The sequence below is a fragment of the Sycon ciliatum genome, chromosome 1 (assembly GCF_964019385.1).
Source record: "Sycon ciliatum chromosome 1, ocSycCili1.1, whole genome shotgun sequence".
NCBI classification, from domain to species: Eukaryota; Metazoa; Porifera; class Calcarea; order Leucosolenida; family Sycettidae; genus Sycon; species Sycon ciliatum.
Window position 1 is genome coordinate 66,810,939 of NC_088643.1, and position 17,533 is coordinate 66,828,471.

The following is a 17,533-nucleotide window of genomic DNA, read 5'->3' on the forward strand; positions in this document are numbered from 1 at the left end:
TAAAGCTACAAAAAGAACGGATGTCACTAAGAACATCACCCCTTTCGCCGCTAATGCATCATGCCATGTCCAGGAGCTGCCTGCAAGCTATTCTACCAGGCAGTGAACAGAACAGATACACAAGAGAGTGAACACTGAAACCAAAATGTCCTTACTGAGCGACGCAATAACAGCAGTGCCGGCAACATGACTCCATGGCGCACACAAATTATATTAAAAAAAAAAAAAGGTACATGCGATGATTAGCTTCAAACCCTTTCAGAGAAGAGGACGAGACAACAGATGCTCCACGCACGTACTGATTAAGACGTATGATAAGGTTTCGCAACGGCAATTTTCTTTCGGATCAGGTTGGCCAGCACTCGGACTCCAGAACGAAAAGCGCACAGGGCATATACCGTAAAGTCTTGTATAAAAGCCGCGGCTTCTATGACTTTCTTGGTGAAATTTTGCAGGCTTCTATATGAGACAGGCTTCTATACAAGACAGGTATTTCTATGTATGTCAACACTAAAACCAGGCTTATGTGTGATTTGATGGGCCCAAAATTGCGGCTTCTATTCGAGGGCGGCTTCTATTCAAGTGCGGCTTTTATACAAGACTTTACGGTAAGGGCATAATAATAACATATCAGAGTTCAGGTTCATGGTCAAGCTAGTCATGTTAATTAGGGCAAGATTTTAGAAAATGACATCTTCCAAGGATACGGGGAAGAAAATAGGAATGAACAGAGCTGCGAAAAGCATGATTATTGAGATGAGTATGGCGGGCAATGCGGAGATGTAAATAATGAGTATAGGCGCAATAAACAACATGCAGCTGCTACATACAATGCCCCACAAAGGTGTTCATATACAAATGAACTACAATGAACACGGTGTACATGCACACTGCTAAACACGGAATGGGCTAAATGGTGGGCAGTGTGTATGACAACCTGGCATGTAAAGCAGGGGGGGGGGGGACGAATGGAGGTGGGTTATGATACAATGTATGTACACACGCACAGGGTCAACTACATCTGCAACGGCACAAAGCCAGGTTGGCTAGAGGTACTATCAGCTGGCCAACACTGTGCGCCAGGCCATTTAGGCATTTACCACTCATCATCATCATAAGTTTTAAAAGCAAACACACGCATACACATATACTGTACACATACTGTACACATATACTGTACACATTGTACACATGGCAAGTACGTACATGACCACAGCACAGGGCACGTGGGAGTCAGGAAACAGCTGTGCTGCTGCTGCTGCTGCTGCTGCTGCTGCCACCACCAACACTTGAGAAGCAAATGTGCCTGGCTGGTGCGGCTCGTCTTACGTTTCAGAGGATCTGAGCATGAGAAACACAAACGGACAGTCACGCTCAGAGCACAGTCATGTCCAATAATATAAATACACTGCATATCACAGTGCATATCACAGTACTGAACGGAAGACTGACATGTTGCACCAACAAGGCAAAGTCCATAACAAGTTTTTCAGAAGAGAATGGAAGCGAAGAGTTTCAAAGCACACAGTGTACTGGTCAGGAGGGTAAGCAGCAGCAGCAGCAGCAGCAGCAGCAGCAGCAGCAGCAGCAGCAGCAGCAACAGCAGCAGCAGCAGCAGCAGCAGTAGCAACAACAACAGCAGCAGCAACAGCCGCAGCAGCAGCAACAGCAACAGCAGCAGCAGCAGCAGCTTTCGGCCTGTTCAGCAGTTCATTATTAATGTATATTGTAGTTCTGAAAGGCTCTGACGAAGAGTGATTGATACATCTCAAAAGTACAACTCACACGAGCGTAACAGAGCAAAAAGAACGCAAAAGGTTGAATATGCAACACAGTCGCCATCACAGCTGTCCGCACCACCCACCCCGTCAGCTCAAACGCCAGCACAGCTATCAGTACAGCCACACACAGCCAGCACGAACAGCGGCAAGCAATTGCCGCAACCCTATTCAGAAGCTGGGACAGGCTGGTGCAGTATGAACTTTACGCCCTTTGTTGATTATTGCGATTGCTCTAGATTCTAAGATAGCTGTCATCCTATTTGATACCAGCACAACAAAATACTAGTAGTGGTGTATTGTACAAGTTGTGAGTCTATCCTGGTTACCCTGGTTACCCTGGTTATAAGTGGGGATTGCGTGCGCATGTGCTGGTCAGAAGCATTTTTTGTTGCTCTCATTTTACTCGGGAATATTCGCGGCCAGAACGTCTCACGGCAACCAGCACCTGCGCCGGGTGTGGCTGCGCAAAGGAAGGGCGACATGGGGGAGTTGTGCTTCTAGTCGTAAAGGGAGATGCAGGAATAGCTCCGCGGGATGCACCCCTTCTCAGCCGTCATCGTTCATCAGCCATCCAACGTCCCAAACGTCGTCGGCGTACCAACCATCGCCTGCTCTCAAACTGTTGACCCCAGTTAGCTTGTCAGGTACGACAGAGCACCACCGTACGAGACCATGAGCTTCACGAACAGGACCAGGTGGCAGCTACTTCTAGCAACATGATCACAGACAGCCAAGTAGCTCTGCTAGCGGCAAGGTGTTGAAGCCCTTCGTCCCTTCCAACAGGTCGTTGAATGTGAGGTCGTTGAATGTCTCAGTAGCCTGTCAGTTTTGTGCCCTGTTATCGCACTTTCTGACTGCTTATTATCTTGTTACAGTCGTGGATAGTTGCTTCATAACTCGTTCCCTAGTGTTTTTCTTCTATTATAAGTTTCATTTCATTTTTATTATCAGTTTGTTTGTTTGTTTCTTGGTTTTTCATCCGGTTTTATCTATTATTTAAAATAATTATGATTTGGTGCAACTTTCGCGCTCTGTGGTTTAATAATGATTCCCATTTTTCTTAATATTGTTTAACCCGACTGCTGCATGGACAATAAGTGCTGCGAATAGTGATCATGCACCCTGGCCTGAGTAGCTCGCTTGGCTAATTGAAAGTCTGCTGACCTGGGCCACATTATGTTGCTAATACATGCACAACCCCAGTCACAGCGCACAAGTTGGTTGAATTTGGCCGTCAGGAGGCCAGTGCAAGGTATCCGGGGCGCGGGTCTGATTCCAGCGAGGGGCAATGTGGTACCCCGCAGCGCAAGGGTAGCGTGATACCCTAAGCCAACGTGCGCGCTGCATGAGTAGCGTGATACTCGCCGAGCGCTTTTGCTGTTGCCTAGCAACGCGTTTCTGTCTTTCCTGGGCCCCCAAATGCATGTTGGGTGGCCCTGCGCATGACTGCACGTTGTCATAGCAACCTTGGAAATCTCAAGCCGGTTACCAACAAGCTAGGAATCAGACCAAGCCGCCGAATGCCCCCGCCGCTTCATTGCAATTGAATTAATATTTTGTCCAGAATAGTGAGCTAGGACAGATCAAATACAATGTAGCTTGGAGTACCATCATACTGAGTGGCACTCATTGTGAGACGTAGGAAAGTGTAGAGCGATAATAAATACAGTAGGTATCGGTTATAGCGTGGGTGTTTGAAAAACGACTGTCTATTCTTATTTCCGATATTTCTTACACACGATAAATCAAGTGTGGCATATCAAATGCATGTACGCAGGGGCAGGAAGATCATCGTACATGCAACGCAGTACTTCTGTGCATGTGGCTGGTCATAGTCCCATAGGCTTACCATGTGGCTATGCAACATGGGTTACATGACCACAATGGTTGAATCTGCAGCACTACGACGCAACGAGTCAGATCAGAACGGAATTGGACAGATGTTATTACTACAGGCGATACACTTTGTACTAATCTGGCATGTTTCGCTACACAAAGTCCATTCTTAGGACCGATATATTCTACTATGGGATAAAATTGCTTGTAAGAATAAATATGCACTTGAAATCCATGTTATGATTATGAAAACATGAGAGTTTTATTCTTGTAGGCAGTATATTCTTTTACACGACCACGCTATAACCGATACGCACTGTACCAGGAGGCGTGGGTGGGAGGGAGAAATTGCAAAACAGTTGGATGCACGCAGCAGCACAGCTAGCAAGAGAAAGAGCCGTGGATGGGTTTGTTCCTGTTTTTGACGGCTGTGGCCATCCGTTGGCCCAACGGTCTCGTGTGAGTACGGCGTTTGTTTGTGCTGCCAGCTCGCGCCCGGCGTTAGTTTGTGCTGCCAGCTCGGGCTCGGTGCGCGAGTGAAACCGAACCGTGACAAAGGCTTTCGCTCTTTAGTGCCATTGACTGGCTTTTTATACGATGCCTATTGATGTCTAGAGACATGCTGTCTAGCCTTCCCCTGGTACGCATTCACGGGGCTTTGTTGAAGTTCGCGCCGTGAACTGCCGAAGGGAATTGTTTGAATGGTGCTGGGGCGAGTGCGGCATTACGGCGTCCCTGCAGCCGGCCTAATCGCGTTTGTCGCCACAACCGATTATATTATAGCGCTTTTGGGGTGTTATCATTTTCTTTTCTTCTTTATACACACCAAGTTAGTATTTCATTCTCCTGTTTCCTCACCTGTTTTCTGCCTCAGCACTGAAAAATTTGGTCTCATGTAAAAAATCATATTGGCCTGAAAAAAAACCCTAAAAATCCCGACAACCCCCCCCTCCTCATTACTTGGAGCCTTGGTTTCCCGGTTTAACGATAGCTCACCAAAAGCTTGACCAGAAGATCGGTCTGTTTTTTGTTTGTTTGTTTTTGTTCTTTTGTTGTCTTGAGCACTTCTTTATAGATATATGGAGCAAGAAATGGCCGTTCATTGGTAGGGTATTGGGACATTATCTTCCCGGATGCCGCTCTGAAATATACCGGATTTTGCGATTTTTTCCAGAAAAGTTTAGGTGACTTCTCCATAGGGCGTATCATGTTAGATAGCTTAGCATAATAACAATATCATGATCTAGTTGCTGGAGATAGGCCTCCTGTACAGAGAAAGATCTCTACACAACAGATTCCAGCCATTCCGCCCTGTACAATGTTCCATAGTGCACCACTCACCTCGGTCACAATACCGGCTGCAACAGTAGCATTACCGGAGCGCAGCATGAACCGACCGAGCTCCTTGAAGTCCTTGTAGGCTTCAATGCACACCGGGCGTGTCGTGTGAAGTTCAACGATGGCATTGCTATGCTTGATCAGGCACCTACAACAACAACAACAACAACACAACACAACACCCACGTGCACACACAAAAACACGAGTTTGTTTCGCCTCTCTCCTTCCTCTCTCCCAAGGCATCCGCCTCCCGAACGAGAAAGCACGCATCCATAGACTCTTTGCTTTGCTGTGGTCCTGCTCCCTCCCTCAAACTGTCTGCTGGGATGGACCTTTGGCTGCACCTACATGTATAGCACCCAGTCTGGCATCTCGGATCTGCTCCAGAGCGGAGCGCGAATGAAATTACAAGGTATGTATACAAACAATCAAGAAAACGCAATAAAAGCCGCTGGACATAGGCCAATATTCCTATGCCACTATGTGATGTCAGCACGCCTTTGATAGAGACAGGGTCAAGGGTTTTATAAAGCCAACACGTGTGCCTGATGTGTGCACCGACAAGTCGCAGCAGCTTGATCAGACGATGACAAGCGACCAGTTCAAAGCCAAAAGAAAGAGAAAATTAATGTAATTTTCAGATCGGTACGTAGAGGAGGTCAATGTCCCTTGACCTAGCAGACGTGAGTTTACTCAGTTTGAACATTTCCAGCTGCACATCTGTCTGTGTTCGCAATTAGCAATCTAAACTCGGTGCATGTTGTCCAGGTATACTATACAGCACAGTAACTCAGGTCACTCAACATATGTGATACTCTCCATTACGCCCAGGACAGAAGCTCTTGACACTATGAGCATTAAGCCAGATCATAATACAGCTGACATTAAAAATCGCCCAAGGAAGCATCGTTTTAAAAGTTCGTCACAAACCTTGGCTTTTTCTTGGTGACCGCGCCATTCTTTCCAAGGAGACTGACCAGACGCTTCATGATGGCAGGCTCACTGACGGTTTGATAATGCAGCATCACCTACACGTGCGGAAGTAAGAAAGCACACGTGTTCCATTGACAAAAGACTAGAGAAAGCACACGTGTTCCATTGACAAAAGACTAGAGAAAGCACACGTGTTCCATTGACAAAAGACTAGAGAAAGCACACGTGTTCCATTGACAAAAGACTAGAGAAAGCACTTTAAAACCAGCCAAGGAAATGCTTCGAAACCAGTATGCGTGTGAAATGGTTTACTTGAGTAAATGTTAGGACTTGAAGTTATAATCAGGAGACGCATGCGGGCCAGCACATCATGCACAAGCGTGCATGCATACACACACACACCACACATGACCACACACACACACACACACATACACACACCACACATACACACACACACACACACACCACACATACACACACCACACATACACACACCACACATACACACACACACACACACACACCACACATACACACATGCACACACACACACACGCACACACACACACACACACACACACACACACACATGCGCACGCGCGCAGCCTTCTCCGGTATGAAGTGAGAGTCGAGTTCGGTGTAAACACTGATGATGGAGCTGCCATGACAGAAGATATCGATGATGGGGGTATTCAAATCGCTTAGAGCAGCGCCAAGAGCAAAGGACAGAGGCGCCGGCTGCTACTGAAGCGTAAGATTAGCAGTGAATCCGGGCTACCACTTCCCAACATTTTCTTTAAGTCAACAACCCACACGTTGATACAGTCAACTTCGTTAATAACGACTGCGGATATAACGACAATTCGCGAATAACGACATAATTTTCATGCCCGGAGCAAAGTCCCATCCAACTGTGACACATTTAATGAGACTTCGGATATAACGACACTTCGCGAATAACGACACTTTTCTGATGCCCCGCCGAGTGTCGTTATAAGCGAAGTTGACTGTATATATATTATGATAATATTAATCTGGCACAAGTCAGTACATGTACTAGCAAGAGTGCATAAACAAGAGTATGCAACTGTGGTTATGGGTCAGTGCGCGGCGCGCTGCCTTCATTACGTAACTTGTCTTCATCACGCTCTGAAAGCATGCATTCAAACTCACAATTTCTCGTACGAGCCCATCTGTTTTTGCTCGATTCGTTCCAGTACCCACGCGATCTCTAAATTCTGGCGCGTGAACTCAAGTTCGTACGAAAGTTCATTTCAAACCAGAGGAAAAGTGCGGTGTTTGGTTTTCCGCAGTGCGCGAACTGCAGCTGAATGATGTAATAAAGGCAGCGCGCCGCGCATCTGGCCCATAGAAAAGAGATCACAGTTGCATACTCTTGTTTATGGACTCTTGGTACTAGACATGACAAGTAGGCATTACATGATGAGAATAACTTCATACCTGATATCCCAGAGTGATGGGCACATCGATATCGAAAACAACAATGCGTGCACGGAAGCGTGTGGTGGACGGTATAGGTAGCGAGGGGCTGCACAGTACCATGCCAACACTGCACACACACACACACACACACACACACGCGCGCGCACGCGCGCAGCCTTTTCCGGTATGAAGTGAGATTTACTTTCTACTACATGTACTTTGGCTCCCCAAGGGAAAACAAGTCAGTGGATACATGTACTTTGGCTCCCCTAGGGAAAACAAGTCAGTGGATACATGTACTTTGGCTCCCCTAGGGGAAACAGTCAGTGGATACATGTACTTTGGCTCCCCAAGGGAAAACAAGTCAGTGGATACATGTACTTTGGCTCCCCTAGGGAAAACAAGTCAGTGGATACATGTACTTTGGCTCCCCAAGGGAAAACAAGTCAGTGGATACATGTACGAGTATAAAGGTCTAAATTGCAGCAGTTTAGTTTCTACCCAATCCCAGTAACTAGGTGATGCTGTGAGATGCACTTACGCAATCTCGGTCATATCAGCACCAGTCAGGGTAACGTTGACAAAATCGCCAGCACATGCCCACTGCACAGACTCATCATGCAGACTCAGTGCTGTCACAATGAAAAGAGAAGAAAAACAAACAGCAATGGCAACAATGATGATGATGACGACGACAATAACAACAACAATGACGACAGCTGAACACCTGCACCAGGGGTCAGTGACTGAACCCGTATCACAGATCCAGATATCCGAATGTGTTACGAAAATGGACACAATCACATGGGTAAGTACTGGCACTTGCACAAACCTTTGCAATTGGCTGCTACGGATGCTGGAATGACATTCACTCGATCCAATACTTGAACAGCTCCAGACTCGATTTTGCCAGATACCGTAATGCCACTGCCCATACCTACACACATACACACAAGCGCACACAAACACACAGGCGTACGCACACACATACAGCAGCAGGCAGATGAAAGTAAGAAGGTTACCATCAAAACTAAACAGAGCTTGTCAGCTTGCCTGCAGGATGCACAACTGCAGTAACATGTACAAACAATACAGAACAAAACTTAAAGGCAATATGGATTTTTGAAATGCCAAAACCACAACCTATTGTAGAAAGCAGATGGGAAGGCGCGCAGACAGCCACGGCAGTTACCTTTGAAGACATCAGAGATGAAGAGCCTGAATGGTCGCCGTATTGCTCTCTCGGCTATCTTGAACAAATCTACACAAACCAACACAAACACAGTCTCAAACATACTGTCTTGGTCTACTAAGGCTGTGCGCAGCTAGCTGTATGCATATTACTAAGGCTGTGCGCAGGTAGTCGGGTCTACAGTGGTCTACATGTATGCATATTACTAAGGCTGTGCGCAGGTAGTCAGTCGGGTACCCGTGCTACCCGTGCACCTTCAGTGTAATCAGATAAGAAACAACGTCACAAAACTTGCTGGTTCTGAGAAATCGCGAAGATTTGTTGATGAAAACATTGGGCGGTTTACAGTAAGTACCCGTTGTGCCTGGCCACAAGTTCCCACTTGACTATGGGTAGCAGCACAGCTGGACAAAACTGCTCACAGGCAGGAGAACCCTGTCGCTTCTCAGTTTTAAAAGGTCTTAGAACAACCCACTTTGCATGCCTGGTCACTACTGGCACAAGGACTGGAGCTTATTTCTTGGTCTGGTTTCTTCAGTGTCTGGTCTCTTGCTTACGTGCATATTTTAAAGGGGAAGTTAAGGCAAAAATTAAAATTTCACCAGTTGTAGTCTTCGGGGTGCTGAGTCGAATGGTCTTGGTCCGAGAAAGCTGAGACGCTCCCTTCCTACTTGAATCCCAATCGAACTCGCGCACTTCCACCGAAACTGGGTGACTGCGCCCTACTAGATGGGGATTTGTATGCAAAATGTCACTAAAAGCGCCATTTCGTTCTTATAAAAGCACGGATGACCGCGATTGGCCCATATGTTGTAGTCTTTTGGACGCTGAGTCGACTGGTTTTGGTCCGAAAAGGCTGCGATGCAGCGTTCCTCCTTTATTCCCAATCGAACATGGTTGAACAAGCGGTCACGTGCTCCTGGGTGCCCAAATCACCAGGTCACCACGCCAGCAGGCGACAACTTTCACACCAAGGTTCAACTCGAGTGACAGGACTGCACCCAAAAAAGGTCAAACAGGCTAGTAAGTTGTACCCTGCAGGCACGGTGACCAGGTGACTGGCGTACGCAGGAGCACGTGACCGCTTGTTCAACCATGTTCGATTGGGTATAAAGGAGGAACGCTGCATCGCAGCCTTTTCGGACCAAAACCAGTCGACTCAGCGTCCAAAAGACTACAACATATGGGCCAATCGCGGTCATCCGTGCTTTTATAAGAACGAAATGGCGCTTTTAGTGACATTTTGCATACAAATCCCCATCTAGTAGGGCGCAGTCACCCAGTTTCGGTGGAAGTGCGCGAGTTCGATTGGGATTCAAGTAGGAAGGGAGCGTCTCAGCTTCCTCGGACCACGACCATTCGACTCAGCACCCCGAAGACTACAACTGGTGAAATTTTAATTTTTGCCTTAACTTCCCCTTTAAGCAATGGCACGATGGTTGTAATTCAAAAATATAAATGACAGTTTGTTCAGCATGTCAACTCTTTGCTTTCCCATGGGCATTATAGACTGTTCTAGTGAAGAAAACCATTCAAAGACAAGAGAAGAGAAAAACCTGTCCTGCTGGCATGCTTACTTATGGCCTCCAGGAGGCATGGTCCACTGTACCAGGCTGTCAACTGGCCGCATGTAGAGCGCTTGTCCAGATTTTCACCAACGAGGCCGCTGCACGGAATGTACGACACATCGGATTCCTGCACAAGAAACCAAAGGCGCGCACACATGCACGGTTGAAGGGCAAGGTAACAGTGCCTGACCACCATTAGTCCACATCACAGACATGTACATGTATTGGCTCTTTAGCATTTCATCAGAGCTAGATCTATTAATATCTAGGCAAGAAAAAAAAGCCAGCAAAGCCTATTTATTCAGCCAGATAAAATCAACACGACAGTGACAATGCTGCAGCTGAGAAATGCACAAGTTCCCACATTCTGAACACCAAGCCACACATGTGACCACATTCTGAATGCCAATATGCACTAGCAGCAACCACCATCAGCAGTACAATGTACACACCTTGAAGCCAGCCTGGCGCAGGAATGTCTTCACCCGGGACACGATCTCTTCAAAGCGATCCGATGACCAATCCATCTTAGAAATGGCAATCCGGAGCATCGAAAGAACCACAAAGACACACACGCGCGCGCGCACACCCACACACATACACACACACCATTTGACCATGTTGACGCCCATCGCCGGAGGCCCTTTGTGCACTGTTCCTTGCTGAAAGCAGAAGGAGTTGACTGTCAGTTTGTATGAAGGTCAGCATAAGTATACTACATCCCACTAGTACGCTTGTACGTGAAATAAAAACCATCATACAAACCTCGGCTGTGCCTCGGTTTGTATATCGGTTTATATTTCACGAACAAGCATACTGTTGGGATGTATTATATACGTATCTTGCTACAAGTATCATTGGACATCCAGCACAACACAACACAGACAGGACCGGCATGATGACATCACAGAGGCAACATACCGTGTCAAGCTTGTTAATGACAACGGCGACTTGCTGCACCCCCAGTGAGCGCAGCAGCAGACTGTGCTCGCGCGTCTGCCCGCCAGCCTCGAAACCAGACTCAAAGCCGCCGGCGCTGGCGTCGATGACCAGCAGAGCTACATCGGCTTGAGCTGCACCAGTGATTGTGTTGGGTATGAAGTCGCGATGGCCTGGCGCGTCCAGCAATGTCACTATCTTGTTGTCCGTTTCAAACTGCATTATGCCCACATCCATTGTGATTCCGCTAAGAGCAAGACACACACACACAATACATATAACAATCAAGCAGAGAAAGGGTCCACAGAGCATACTACCTACACCACGTTGAGGGGCAGAACAGTAACACTGGCAAGTGCCAGTGGGTCAAAGTATCAAACTGCACACACATCCATGCAAAATACTGGTACATGCATCATAAAGATTTCACAGATTCCACAATGTACATTGCATTCCACTCTAGAAACAGCTAGCAAGAGAAGTAGTCGAAGAGGAGTGACCCAAAGGGCACAGACAACTGGAATGGCACAATACTCACCGCGACCGTTCTTCTCCCGTCTCATCCAAAACCCAAGCATAGGCGAATGATCCCTTGCCAACCTTCTTGCTCTCAGTCTCGTACCTAGCGGTGACAGGAAGGATACCAAGCATGCCAGGGCAAGAACAGCAATACAATCATGTACATTGTACTAGTAAATAGATTGATAGCAAAAATCGTAAGAGTAAGAGGAATAGCGAGAGGTAGTCAGAATCAGACAGGATCCTGAAAAGATGACCCCCCTGGCTATTGCATCACCCAGCGGCTAATCTACACCCCTCCCATTGGCCCACCTGTACCCACATACATGTACATGGAGACAGACAAGGGGTCGGTCCTGTACGTACTTGTGCATAGTCCGCTTGCCCACTGTGCCAAGCTTGACGAGAAGATGACCCATTAGCGTGCTCTTTCCAGCATCCACGTGACCTGATGCCCAAGCCAATAGCCAATCACAGGGAATGTGCAACAACAACAACAACAACAACAACAACAACAACAACAACAACAACAACAACAACACCAACACCACCAACACCAACACCACCAACGAACACCAACGAACACCAACGAACAACAACGAACAACAACAACGAACAACAACAACGACAACAACGACAACAACAACAACGACAACAACGACAACGACAACGACAACGACAACGACAACGACAACGACAACAACAACAACAACAACAACAACAACAACAACAACAACAACAACAACAACAACAACAACAACAACAACAACAACAACAACAACATCATCATATTTCATGTCAGCATAGATGAGGGACTGCAGCAGTCTGGGCTGCTTCATTATCACACCTAACAGACACAGATTGCAACAGGTGTGAAGAGAAACTAAGAGAACCAGCACACACATCACCACCCAGCACAGCTGCAGATAAATCCTTGCATACCAACCCACCCAGTGGTGTGCACCCAATAACGAGCATCACGCCGCACTTACCAACGACAACCATGTTGATTAGCTCTTTGCCCGCCTGACGTTTAGCATACTCGGCCGCAATGTCTACCGCCTAATGAAAGCATATGCACATACACACACACACACACATACACATACACACGCAAACACACCCATTAGAAAGATGAACAGTTCGATCATGTTGACACTCGTAGCCCAACCTACCACTGGAGTGACCTCTCGGGAGATTACTGAAGAAGCAGAGAACTTAGCCGGTGAATAATTTCGTCCAGCTCAGAAAGGTGCAATGCAGCTTGTCCGGTTGAAACTTGAAAATTTTGTCCACACACAAGGACACCTACCAAAAGGCTGGATAAGTTGCCACTATTCTGGCATTTCACTTACTGATTTAGTACAAAATAACAAAATTAAATTCCCGACAAATAGCTCCGCATAGCATGCACTATGTACTCTTGCTGCACGTCTTACTTCATAGTTGCTCTTGAATCCAGTCTTGTTTGACAGGAATGGTTAGTTTCTCTGTGCCTCTCTAGCTTTCACCATGAATGATGCCGTTCCCAGAATCACAAACATTCTAGCTTGACTCGTCTACTTCTGCAATGCGAATCCATTGCATTCAGTCTCAAAATATTCTTCACGGCGTTTATTTTCGCGCTCTGGGCTACTTAGACTTGAAAATTGTCTTTGTTTTCTTTTGTGGAGAATGTCATATATATAATTATATGACTTGCACGCGTAGACACTATTCACGTGATCGGGTGACTGCATGCTCAATCGCAATACACAGGAACTTGGCTAGTGTGCTTAGCGGTCACAGCAATCCGTTTTCTTTGCTTTGTCTTCTTCTTGGCCCTTTTGTCGATAAACCACATGGTCGCCATTTTCTACATGATTTTGATGCGCAGCTGCATGTTACTACGAGATCCTTTTCGCCAGTGATTCGTCCTGCGTGAGAGAACAAACTATACTTTGAGGGAAACGATAAAAAAAACCATGATCTGTCTTTGGTGCCGGTTGCTTTGCGACCAGTTAAAATATGAGCGGGCGTCACGAGTGCATACGCCTTGAGGAGAACTCACTGCCTTGCTTCTCCTCCCGGAACCAGCCGTGTCCTCGGCGATGGATGAGTCATCTGCCTTCGTTGACACTTGCGGGCTGATAGATCGCAAGTCAGCACGACTTGTAGCTGGGCTGGATGTCATGCTTGACCTGAGAATGAACACAACACCAAAGACATAACCCTACAAACAAACAAAAAACAACCCCGCCATATCTCCTGGTCTTCTGCAAGCAGGAAGAATTTGTGTAGATAAATAAATTACAGATGGGGCAAGTGGGACTCTACCTCAAGAAAAATCATTAGCAGACAGCTCAGTGCACCCTGGCAACGTACTCATGACGTCACATTCACGTACCGCAACTATACATACATGTATACATACAAGTACTCTAAGAACTCACACGCTCCACCGCAGCTGTTTACACGCCACTCAATCTAAGTCATTCCTAACACACACCCCATTGGTCTCTTTTCTGCAAATAAACCCCTCTTCTTCTGACACCACATTTTCCGGTCTGGCCCATCCCCAGGGCGTACAATCAAACTGAAGGCAAACAAGCAAGAAATGTAATAGATAAACTGTGAAGTGTAAAGGAAGCAGTGAATGATGTTGAGAAATGTATCAGCCATGGTGTAACTTATGTCTGGAGAGTAAGAAATCTGGCGATAAGGGAGGGGGAGAGAAGTGCGGAGCTGTGTATGTGCGTGGATGTGAGTGGATATCAGTGTGAATTATAATGCGGCGCTTGAGCCACAAGAGTGACGCCAAAGCGAAGACACATTGTTGCGAAGTACTATACAACAAGGTGGCACACACATATAAAACACATAATGACATGTATTGTGGCATCAAGTACGACATGCAAAAATTAGTCAAAGTCTGTCATTTCACCTACACACATACATGTACACAGCTCCGCACTTCTCTCCCCTCCCTTTTCACCTGCTCTTTTAGCCTTCACACCTAGGTAACACGTTAGCTGGCACACTTCTCAACACCATTCACAGCTTTTTTTTTTATTCCACACCGCGGATTCTCTTTATTGTTTGCCTTCGGTTTGATTGCACACCATGGTGATGGGCCAGGCAGGAAAATTTGGCATTAGAAGAAGAGGAGTGTGTTTGCAACAAAGAAACCATTGAGTGTGTGTGTTAGGAGTGAGTGGTGATTAACACACAAGTTCATCAGCAACGAGAGAGCTTGGAAGCTCAGGGCCCTACGCTATGCTTTTTTGCCTAGCGAGAGTCAACTTTCTCTTTGCATTCGAGAGTAATACGACGGCGCCGTCTACCACCTTAATGACCTAGGCAAAAAGGCATTAAAAAAATCGACGGGTTCGCGTACCGGGGAGGTCAAGAACAAGGAGTCGTACAACTCCCTGGTCAAGAACCACCTTTCCGCTTCATAGGCATAGGCATAGGCAAAGGCATAGGTACGTTATAAATTTTTCATTTCTCCTATTTTTTAGACATAACCTAGGATTCGAACCCGCACCATCGCCCTGCATGCATTCCTCCGATACACTTCGCATACATACTCATTCTTCCAAGTTGCTTCACGTTATGATCTTGCATTTGAAAGCCCTATTTGAATATTGTGGCCAGTTGTCTTTGATGGTACGGTACGGGACAGGTACGGTATAGCGCCAGGCATGCCGATGCGCATATTATAATTATGCTGTCCTTGATGGTACGGTACGGGACAGGTACGGGATGCTGTCCTTGATGGTTCGGTACGGGGCAGGTACGGGATAGCGCCAGGCATGCCAATGGCACAAACAAACAAACACGAAATTAAAGCTGTGTGGACCCTGGCTAGCGCCCTTTTGCATAACTACGGGAATAACACAGCAATAACACAGCACGTGTACGGCGGGCAGGAAGTAGTCTGTGAGACATGGGCGAAGTTGCCTTTCTTTTATAAACTTTTTAAAATACTAGAATGGGTAGTTGAGGTGAGTGTGCTGATACGTACGGCTTGCTATTTGCGGCTGATAGCGCTGGCGATAAGCATGCGGCCGGTGAAGAAGGCATACGACTGCCTGAACAGTGCCATCACAAGCAACAAAGAAGAAGAGGAGAACAAGTCAAGCATGTAATCTCTGAGGATGCATAACTACCATACCCAGTTTGACACTTTTTTTAATTAAAAACACACGCACACACACACACACACACACACACACACACACACACACACACATACACACACACACACACACACACACACACACACACACACACACACACACACACACACACACACACACACACAAGCAAAGCCACTGTAAACAGCGGGTAGGTCAGCAAAATACCTAATGCATCAGCAATGGTGGCCAACTTCGACATATCCCCAAACAAACACAGCAGCCAAATATTGGCACACGCAAAAATAGACAGGATCGAGTGGCACCTAAACACTAAAGCACCAACGGAAGAACACACTTACAAATAGTTGCTGAGGCCGAGGCGGTAGACACCTGTGCGGATGACGGTACAGCCATTGTGACTACAGGTGGAGGTGGTGCTATGTGCAGACTATAGTTACCTGAATCAGCAGCATCAACAAGGGGCGATTACAAATAGTGCTGAAACAATTATATCGATTACTCGTTACTTATTCGATAAGAAATAAATCGAGCGGTTGGTTTGATTTTATCGGCTGAACGAGTAGAACGGTACTTACGCTCGGTACGGGATCTCCCCCCTTTCGGGGTCGCATAAAGCGTGCATAGACCGAAAGTGGTGCGAGTACGACACGCCTATGTACATGACTGTACACTTGCAATATCGATGTACGTGTAAAAGTACAAGCGTGATCTGAGAAACATCAACGCGATCACAGTCGTCGTGTTTTCAGCTGACTGCTTCTTACGTGCAACATGCAGGACTGGCAGGCTCAGTACGTGTCTACACTAGCTGCAAGGGCTGGAGTTCCCTCCACATATCACATGCGAGTAGTCTTGAGCTATAGACAGTAAAGTAGTCTTTAGTTTCGTGTTTTCCGTCACAGTCTGTCGACGGTTCGCGAACCAGTTCACTCAACTACGAGCTAGGCCTGGCGTCTGGGCCTATTGTGAACACAGACAGGAAAAGCAACTAGTTACTTGTTGGCGTGCCTCAAGTCAGCTCATCCGTCGAAATCCGCCGATCTGCACCCCTTGCCAGCTTCTCTGACTTCACTGTCGAAGTCAGCGAAGTCACAGGCGAAGGGCACCATCAGCTCTTGTGTTGCAACCAGTGTGTCGCCTCTGTCTTGTCTGTATTCGTCTGGTCAGCCCGAACAGCTGACGAACTTATTGCGAGATCATCAGATCTATGTGCCCGCTTTCTGTCGTTGGCGATTGTTCTGGAATATTCCCAGCTTGTGGTGAATCTTGCATGACCTTTCATTGTACTCAGGTTTCATTTCTTTTATTCTAGTGCATGCTGCTGGCGCCTGATGTATTGACTATTGTTACCGCAGGCCAGTCTCAACCTTTGCATTGTCTGAGATTCAAGTAGTGTATCGTTTGATGCATGTGCTGTCTCCATGCTATCTAGTCGTAATATATTCACTCGTCTTTGCATTTGTGCACAGTCCTGTGGATACTCGCAGGCTGCGATTGCGCTCTCGCTTTGGTCATTCTAGAATGTATACTTCCATGCCTTTGAAGTTTTTTAGTTGTCAGTTTTGAACTGTAGGAAGCAGTTTACAGTTTTTGTTCTTGCAGTTTTATCTCAGAGGAGAAAGTTCTTGGTCTCATACTGTTACGAGTTGCTGTTGTATCTGGTTGAACGCATGCCGGGGCAACAGAGGGCAGCATGAGTAGCCATAGTGGTCCTATTCGAGCCGGATCTCAGAGCCAGATCCAAGAAGTCCTGCGTGACGACGAGCAAGTCCCAGGCGCTGAGTGTAGACGGAGCTCGCGGTCTACCAAAGGGAGACCGCCGAGCAGATACGGGTTTG

At 46.8% G+C, this 17,533-nt stretch overlaps 1 protein-coding gene across 2 annotated transcripts in view; it reads right to left on the reverse strand.

Annotated features, from left to right (window-relative positions):
* Positions 1–128: 128 nt before the first annotated feature.
* LOC135804986 (HBS1-like protein) overlaps positions 129–17,533 on the reverse strand; it is a 35,349-nt gene continuing 17,944 nt past the window's right edge. The window contains exons 5-20 of one of the 2 annotated variants that reach the window (XM_065318969.1): positions 16,034–16,132; positions 15,560–15,626; positions 13,604–13,733; positions 12,546–12,615; positions 11,920–12,001; positions 11,573–11,656; positions 11,017–11,281; positions 10,548–10,622; positions 10,105–10,222; positions 8,528–8,596; positions 8,168–8,272; positions 7,877–7,967; positions 7,354–7,462; positions 5,887–5,984; positions 4,959–5,103; positions 129–1,341 (exon numbers count right to left, since the gene is read on the reverse strand). In XM_065318969.1, the coding sequence (XP_065175041.1) occupies positions 1,333–1,341; positions 4,959–5,103; positions 5,887–5,984; positions 7,354–7,462; positions 7,877–7,967; positions 8,168–8,272; positions 8,528–8,596; positions 10,105–10,222; positions 10,548–10,622; positions 11,017–11,281; positions 11,573–11,656; positions 11,920–12,001; positions 12,546–12,615; positions 13,604–13,733; positions 15,560–15,626; positions 16,034–16,132 (1,616 nt within the window). In that variant the 3' untranslated portion in view covers positions 129–1,332. Of the gene's footprint in view, positions 1,342–4,958; positions 5,104–5,886; positions 5,985–7,353; positions 7,463–7,876; positions 7,968–8,167; positions 8,273–8,527; positions 8,597–10,104; positions 10,223–10,547; positions 10,623–11,016; positions 11,282–11,572; positions 11,657–11,919; positions 12,002–12,545; positions 12,616–13,603; positions 13,734–15,559; positions 15,627–16,029; positions 16,133–17,533 lie in introns of both variants that reach the window. The other variant, XM_065318970.1, reaches the window with a different exon arrangement.